At 34.5% G+C, this 9,270-nt stretch overlaps 1 protein-coding gene across 1 annotated transcript in view; it reads right to left on the bottom strand.

Annotated features, from left to right (window-relative positions):
* Nucleotides 1-9,270, bottom strand: part of PREP (prolyl endopeptidase) — a 96,033-nt gene that overhangs the window by 65,209 nt on the left and 21,554 nt on the right. The window contains exon 7 of the mRNA XM_010707556.2: nucleotides 5,029-5,134. Coding sequence (XP_010705858.1) covers nucleotides 5,029-5,134 — 106 coding nt within the window. The remainder of the gene's footprint in view (nucleotides 1-5,028; nucleotides 5,135-9,270) is intronic.

Raw genomic sequence — 9,270 nt, 5'->3', positions numbered from 1 at the left:
AGTCTCTGTTTCAACAAGAGCAAAGGGTAGTAGAGGATATATTGACTCAGATGATTGCAAAGGGGTGCCAAAATATCTGAGATCTGTCTACTTTTCATGAAACATAATATAAAAGTTGCAGTAATGCGTTGATAAAAGATGGGAGCTGCCTTAGTTCATTTCTTTAATGTGAAGACAGTAATAATTAAAGTTTTACAAAGAGGCAGCATAATTACCTAGATAATCTTTCTGTTAATTGCATTTGGAAGTGTTATTAGAATCATTAGTGCCCAGCTGCCCTGGAAGCTGGATTCTTTTTTCTGTCAGTTTTGGAGATTACTGCTAATTAAGAGGTACACTATGAAAACTCACCACACTATTTTTTGAAGAGGTCATTTATATTGTCTTCTGTTCCCTCACATTGGGAGAATCCTAATGTTTTTCATCTTATATTTTCCTCTCATGTACAATAATGAAATCACTTTGCAATTAGACAAGGTTAACCTATAATAGTGAACTTTCAAAACAGTCTGGAAGAGCAGATAATTTGAGTCCACCTTTGGAAGACACTGTAATTATTGCTTTTTGTTCACTGTTTCAATGAATGAGACTAACACATAAGGTATAAAATAAAGAATTCTAAGGTTTATGAGAAGGAAAAAAATTCTCATTTCATTGAGAGAACAGTATTGGCAACAGATGTGTTATTGAAATTTCTTCATACAATCTTCCCTGAATAGAACAAATTGGTGCTTCTTTTTGGGTAAAGTTACACTGTTTTCAAGAAACTGATTCTACTCATTCTGACTCATTCAAGGATTCAGCAGATCCTGAGGCTGCAGAATCACTGGAGACTAACATAGAAATTACTCTCAATAATGAGAAAAAAAACAAAAAACCCCAAAAAACCCAATAATTAAAAGATCTGATACATATTTGCTAATAAAAGCTTCCTTTTAATATAGTAGATAAGGACACACCAAACCTAGGTTTGATGCAACTTTTTCATTTTGTTATCTTGACACTGAAAAAGACAATTTTCAAATGCAAACTTCATCACAGGTAAAAAAAAAAGAAAGAAAGAAAGAAAGAAAGTTGTTTAGGAAATGTGCATGCACACACTCTTTCAATATACTCTACCATTTTCAACCCTTCCTCTACTAATTTACCTCTCGTCTAGAGATATGGGAGCTTCTTCTCCTCTCTCTCCAGTTTTTGTCTACTTTAATTCTTAACATAAAAGAGACACTCTCAACTCCGATCTTCCAAGACATTCTTTCTGCTTTTTCAGGAGTAAAAAGCGTTAATAACAGAAGTTTCTGCATTTCAGTACTCATTTTCTTCACTTTTGCACCACCAAAAACTATACACATAAATGAAAAAAATAATTTGACTTTTTGAAAAATAGGAAATTCTCACATTCTGTACATCACGAATCAAGAAAAGTAAAACAAAAATTTAGCTCCCAAGAAAGATATGCTTCCCTGTCTTCGGAACAAAGTAATGGCCTATAAATATAATTTAATTTCACAGACATTCCCACAGTTTTCCAACAAACAACAACCTGGCAATTTTGGCATTCAGTATTGAGGTCACAACACTGAACTACATGACTTCTACACAACCATTTGGAAGTAAGCGGGCCAAACAAATGTCTATTTATCACTGCAATCGTTGTCTCAGGAAAGTAGTGAAAGAATTACAATCAGCTCCACAAGGCCCTCAGTACATCATAGGGCCAATCCAATCCAGTACATCCAATCTTCAGTGGTCATATTTCTTGACTATGAGAACACCTTTTTAAAGAAAACTATTTAAACAACTAAGAAATTTGATTGCCTCCTGTCAAAGGAAAAGATTGTGCTGCCAGCAATCAAAATCAAGAAAGGTAGACTAAGTTAGTTAACATGACATTTTGAAATAGGCTTTTCGGGTAATAAATCACAGATCAGAATCAGTTCTCTGCATTTTTGTGCAATTCTGTTTAAATGCCATTAATTCATGAGTTCATGTGTGGGCATTTCAACTGCAGTGGCACATTGACTATGGGAAAGAGTATTTTAAAAAACAATTTCACGATGATATAGAGGAAATGATATTTACAAAGATATGCTATGGAGCAACTTCAAAAAACAATCAGTTGAAATGTGTCATGATTACCAGTTGCTTTTTCTTCTCCCACTCCTTCCAAAACAAAAACAAAAATGAACAAACAAACCAGGGAGGGCATACCTCATATCTTCTGAAAAAGATTCACTGCTTTTTTTGTTCAGTGCTCCCCAGGTAAGTTTAAAGAACTGTAAAACTTGAAAAACTTAAAAACCTTTAAAGAACGACTGCATTACTGGACAACTTGTATTAGGGAAGAAAAACAAAAGTCTGAAAAACTGATTATTTAATTCAAGTACAATCTAGGACACCGGAAAAATACTGTCCTGCTTTTTTCCTTTTATTCCTATAATATTCCTATATATTCCTACACACACACACACACACACACACACACATTTATTTATTTATTTTGAAAGAAAGGTGATATTCTGAATGCTACCACAGATTTTTGAATAAACAGGTCATTGTAAACAGGTCAAATAAAAAGGCTCAGACTAAACAGTCAATAATTCTGAGGGGAAAAAAATGGTAAGAAATCCCTTAGACTTAACCAAAAGAACAAATTCTTCTCATTATAAATAAAAGCTTCTAAAAGCTAAAAGATAGATGAATAACGTAACATGCTTTAAAAAGCACAGACACTCAAGACTTAACTCTCTTGAGCCTTCGCAACTGGTAGCATGATTCACTACTTACACACACACTCATAATGTATAGATAGCATAAGGAGGGCCAGTATTTTTGTATCCCTTGGTTTTGTAAGAATGTGCTTCCATCATACATAATTCTCTCCATCTTAACCCATCTGAACATCCCTTGGAATATTATTGAACAGTCTCTCCCAATTTGCAGTTAAGTGCAAGTCTTAAATCAAGAAACAGAATTGTTATTAAACTCAATTTCATGCATATTCTAGAGCTGCTCATTTATTATCTAAATCACCTTAATGAAATCTGGTATTAGTTTCTCTGAACTTAACAAATAATTACTTCTACATTTGCTGACCCAGAAAATTAAAAACTGAGCTGAAATTATACTTCTTGTGGTCTAAGTTGCTAGTCAGAAAACAAAGCTTACACATTTGATGCTTGCTCAAATTTACCATTTCTGGCCAAAGACTGGAGGACCAGTGATTCAGGGTGCTTACATGTGAATGGAGAATCATCTCTAGGAAACATCTCATATGTCTATTGTTAAATCTGTGCTTACTAACATGAAGGCAGAAAGACATGGGTAAAGATAAGTCTTCATACTGAAAATGCATTTGGCAACTTAGATAATAAAGGTACATGAGGTTATAAAACAGAATTTGTGCAAGCAAACTGTTATACCTACATCTTTTCTTTTATAAAGGGAAACAGAGAATTTAGAGAGACAAAAGAATTCCCACTCACAAACAAACAAGAAGGCAAGTCAAAACACTGGTCTGAAGGAAATATTTTTTGTAAAGCAGCATTTCCAAGCCTGGAAAAGTTAAACTATACTTTTACCTAATACCAGGCAGTATAAAATAGAAGCTTCATTATCACATCCATGGTCTGTCAAAGCTTCATGCTAGTTTTCTTATCAAAGTTGTTCAACGTATCTATAAATGGGAGACTAAATATGGCAGGGTAAATATGGGAGAAGAGCTTCTCTTTTTAATTCAATCTGCCTCTAGCTGGAAAGTGTCATCTTGAATGACAATCCAATTTATCATTTATGAAAATGCATCACTATACTAAACAGTGATATCTACGCAGTTTAATGTTTGTAATAGATTTCCACCAAAAGTATCTCTAAGACTGTCATTAGACCTGCCATTTTCTACATTCAAGAGGGCAGTAAATAACTTAGCAGTTTTGTCTAATGCAACTTGTCTAAGACAGGTTTAAAAGTAATTAAGAAATATCGTTTATAAAAGGGCAGAATAACATGAACACAAAATAAAAATCAATATTCTCCATGGGAAGGAGTTTTGAAGTATGAACTATCATCTTTAACACTTAACTCACCGAAATTCAATCTACTGTACCAAGACTTGTTCAACTAATTAAGGGAAGACCACGCAACCAATAAGAACAATAAAGGCACTGACAGAGAGAAACAAAAATACATTTCCCTCTCCCTCCCTACACTGCAGAGCTTCTACCAGTTCTAATCACTCTCATAAGCCTTGAATATTCTGTTTACGGGCAAGAGAACAAGTTGCTTAAATCCAATATTCAATGAGGAGCTGCTATAGTATTCATTACTCCTGAAGTTTTTTTGAAAATAGAAGCAGCAAAGAGTCAAAGAATTAAGTTGTTGTGTACAGAGCAAAGCATATATTTAGGAAGAGATTTCAACAATGCCAGTATTCTGGCAACACAAAAGCCAATGATCATTAAAATGGTCATATTATGGTGAATCAAAGTACCAAGTGTTTTGCCCATAGTGTTGAGGCTACCATAGCAAATACACAAAAGACAGAAGGCAATCCAACTAGAAGACAAATAGGCAACAGTTTATAAATGTTTATTTGAAATCTTACAGTAGAAGTATCTACTAAGAATAACAACACTACAGAGCCAAGTTTTATTACTAATACATTAAAGGGCTTTTTTTCATTTCACTATACAGTGAAAATGTTACATAGAAGTTGGAGAATCAGGTTGCTTTGTTTGTTTTTTTTTTTTAAAAAAAGGAGATTAATGATTGAAGAGAGACATGCACTTGTGAAACGTGAAAAAATTAAGCATTGGAAAATATTAGTAGAATAGAAAAAAATGGAACATACACTGCTAAGGGTGTCTATATTGTCTCAATTTTTCCTTTGGACTTTTTAAACTACAAAACTAAGAATGTTTTTTTTCTAATGAAACATAACAAAGAAAACCGAGTTCTAGAAGTGTGTATTTTCTCAGAATGAAATGAAAGAAAAATGAAGAAAAATCTACAAAGCAAGAAAACACATACCTGATATACCCTGAGACTCTGCCTGGAGATCACAGTACCACAGTCTGTTCACTGGATCACACCCTTCTCGAATGGACAGCAAGACGTATCGACCATCATCAGATATCTATAAATTAAGAGCAAATAAAATAAAAAATTCAAGTTGAAAAGGCAGTCCCTAAAACTCTAGCAAAAAAATTACTCAGTGCTACAATTAATTGAATGAACAGATGTGTATGGAATATGAGAACTCACCAAGAATCCTCACTCACCACTTATATCGGCAAATAACAAGTAAAAAATTTAAGTTGATTAAAACAAAACACTTGTATCCATTTATTCCCATCTTCAACTAAAAAAAGTTTATTAATAAACATATTTGATCTAAAAGAGTCTGTGCATAAGGCAAACATGCATGCTACGTCAATTTATTTTTAATAGAAAAAGCCAAGCACTGCCCTACCCTCATTTACAGCAGCACACATAACAGAAGGATTTGACAAGATGATAAAAGATAGCTTTGGACTCATGGTTTGCCTAATTACAATGAACTTCCAAAGGTAGCTGCTAAAAGTCTCTCCTTCAGACGTGCAAAGAGACTGGCTGCTCTCCTCCCAGTCACTTAAAAAATTATTGTTTTTATCATTTTCATAGGCTTTATACATAAATCTAGTTCTGTTGCTAAATGAACATTACAAGATACAAACACATTCTAAATTTTCAGATGAAGCTTTTTGTTCTGCCATTACAGAAACACAAGATAAAATTTCCAAAGTTGTGTCTGTTGGTACACAAAGAGTTATCATTTAAGCCTTTTTCTTCTGCTCAATTTTTGCAAACATAACTTGCTTCCTTGCAAAGCTTTTGAAAGTGCAAGTCCACAAAGGGAAGGCATAATATAACAGGAAGTCATCAATTCAAAGTTTCCCTTTCCTTACTAAGCTCTTTTGAGCTTATTCCAAAATTACCAGATTTACACGTTTTATTAACATCTGATGTAGAAGACTGTTTACTGTCTACATTCTTACACAAAAATATCTAATGGAAATTTAAACCTTTAGTTACAAAACATGAAACTGAACTCTGAAAACTCTCCATTTGCTGCTAAACATCTTCAAAAGGTCCTTATTCATCAATTGGAATCAGTCCGTAGGCTTATGGAGTTAATATTCATAACATTAGTTGTGCAAAGTTTTCTTAGAATTAGTTAGCAAAATAAATTTCAGGAATATTAGCCTGTAGCCATACAATTATTCAAGCAGATCCATAGTTTTGAAGGCACAAAGGAACACTGTAAAATACAGCACCTAATCTCAGTATGTGGAAACTAACTAAAAAAAAAACAAAACCAACAAACAAGCATTTCCAAGTTACCTTTTTGATAAGAATTTTTACCAACCAGGAATTATGTCACTAAAAAAAGGCCATACATCTGCAAGCTTACTAGATGAACAGGAAAGAACACCCAAGATTCCTACAGTAGGCAATACTGTGACATTTTGCCACCTCCTTTCCATGTGGAATATGCTCAGGAACGGAAATCAAGGCTAGATGATCTCTTTTTGAAAAGCATCTCCTGTGTTTTTAGACAAAAATCCACTGAAAGTGTCAGTTTTAATTAAACTAAACCACTGCAATATGTTGGTTAAATTACTGTTCATATCTGTACGAGCTCAAGGTTTCTTCCTCTTCCTCACTAACTCAAGAAATACGCTACTGGCAAGTGGAATACACTAATATACACTGCAGAAGTCAGTAGTAAGACACACACAAGTCTTTCAGTCATAGCCAGAACCCAAGAACAGATTTGTTCTTTGATGCTATGAATTAAAAGCTAACTGAAAACTGCTCACTTCACACAAGACAGAAAACTTATTTGCCATTTTCTCGTGTGTTGTCATAGCAAGGGCAATTCGGAACCTCTCATGACAGCAAATTTGAGCACATCTAATCAGTTTTTCCTTCCACGTTCCCAGCTGAATGAGTGAAGAGCTGATAGCAGTTTATGTTTAATTTGAAGTAGGAACTCCCAAAGCACATTCCTGGTGGGATGCCAATTATGTCTGCCTCTATCACTGAAGCTGTTTTTACATCAGTGAGTTCTATAACCCAAAGGAATGTGACAAAAACAGAATGAGACACTGTTGACTGCTGCATGCTAAAATGTTTAGTATTATATTGCAGATTTAGAAATCCACATTGCAAAGTTACAGTTTGATGAACAAATTTTGGCAGCAGCACCAGTGTATGTCATCTCCCCCTCTTTCCTCTTCTTTCTGCTAGGGTTACCTGTATACATGCAAGTTCTTTCCCCTAACCATACACGTTAGGGCAGGCATTTATTATCTGTGTGGCAAATCACACTGAAGAACTGATTCAGATGAAAAAAATAACATGCTCAAAAATGAGCCCCCACTGCTCCATGCAGAAAAACTTGGATGAGAAGAAAAAAAGAGAGAGAGAGAGAGAGAGAGAGAAATATATAGAGAAAGCCTCCTTTGCCTGACCAGTATCTCAGTTGACTGTGCAGCTGCCAAATGGCTGAGTTAAGTAAGATACTGTGCTGAGCAACTGGAAACATGAGTAATAGGGGCAGAGATTGCTTTGAAGGCAGCTCAGCTGCTATGCCCCAACTTTTCTATAATGTAAACAGACTAGTTATCCAAATGGTAAAAGGAAATAGGATTTCCCAAGAACATTTGGGTTATCCTTAAGTAGATACATCTTAGAAAGGTAACCTCACCTTGCTCTTGGCCCACAAACTTATGAATTGAAATGTCATATCAGCACTTCACTCAAATCTCAGAATGCATTCATAGTTCAATATAAAAAAACAGACAGCTGTAATATCAGAGCTGACAGCCTGGCTCAGAAGTAAATTTGTGTTTCCCTCCATCCTAGATGGAAAGAAACACACTGAGAATTTCTGAGAGAGATTTAGAACACTAGTCAGTTTGCATTTTCTCTCATTATACGATTTCTATTATTTCAGACAACATGCACTGATAAAAGGAAAGGAAGTTACAAAGCAATTAAACATCTTATTCTGACACTTAGTTTCTGTTAAAATAAGACAGAAATAGTCCTATACCCTTTCAACTGGAGTTGACTCTTGAATCCATTCAGTGCTTTTCAAAACTTCAGGTTAACAATGAACAGTTTTACTGGAGTAGTACAGCAACAATCCCTAACACAGCACTGGTAAAGGAAGGATTATTTCAAAAACACAGTGTAGGTACATAGTTTGTAGTTTTGCAGCTACTGTTCAGTCATGTGGCAATTCTGAATGGATTAGATTCATTATTTCAGCACTATTTTCAGTGACTCTCTCTACAGTACACAAAGAAATATCACTGCAATAGCTTTACTCACCAGCGGTGCTTTATTTGTTTCACGGATTACACCTTATAAACCAAACTTCTTCTATAGAGACTTTATAGGGGGGCATTTTTTGTTTTTAATAGCAGTTTTGTTTCCTATTACCTGTTCTGTCAATTTCCAGGAAAGGTAACCACTTCTTAGAAAAATACTCAGGGAGAAAACAGTTTTCTTGTGGCTTAGGTAAGTTAATGGATATAAACATTTATTTAAAGTCCAAGAAGTGCATGCACATAAAAAGAGCTTTCCAACTACATAACCATATTTTGTAAAAGAAAGAAAAATGTAATTCATTCTGCAAGTCGTTTAAGGAACCCCAAGTAGTCCTATCTTCTGTTATTTACAATAGCAGTAACAATCTATGAGGATCCGCAGCAAAAGTGAAGTTAAATATTTTGTCTCGTAGAAACTCACTCCAGATCGAAAAATCATACATAATTAAACAAGCAAACAAAAAAGAACAAACAGGAGAAGGCTGTAGGGTTTTCTGGCTTCCTGGCTTTATGTATTACTCCTCAACTAAAAAGTCAATAGGAAAGACATTAAAATGCTTTCCTTCCAAGTAAAGTGGCTTGACAGCAACTCCTGTGAAAATTAATTCTAGTTCTTTGAGCACTACCTGGGTAGTTACCACTGAAAGATTTAGAACAGGGAAGAGCTCTCTATTTTTACTTCACAAACACAGGTCCTTTGAATGCCTATTATTATTGCAACTATTCGTTCCATGTCATTTTAAACTAAACAATGACAAGTTTTACCACTTTTCCCTCTTTTATCATCAAGGTAGAAAAATTCCTAATCACTGCATAATCTGCTTCTGCATAATAAGTAGAAAAACGAAGTAAAAATCATACAATAATATGCCTGCATCCAGAATTAGATAAA

Source organism: Meleagris gallopavo, chromosome 2 (assembly GCF_000146605.3).
Source record: "Meleagris gallopavo isolate NT-WF06-2002-E0010 breed Aviagen turkey brand Nicholas breeding stock chromosome 2, Turkey_5.1, whole genome shotgun sequence".
Taxonomy (NCBI): Eukaryota; Metazoa; Chordata; class Aves; order Galliformes; family Phasianidae; genus Meleagris; species Meleagris gallopavo.
This window is presented reverse-complemented; position numbering and strand designations above follow the sequence as displayed.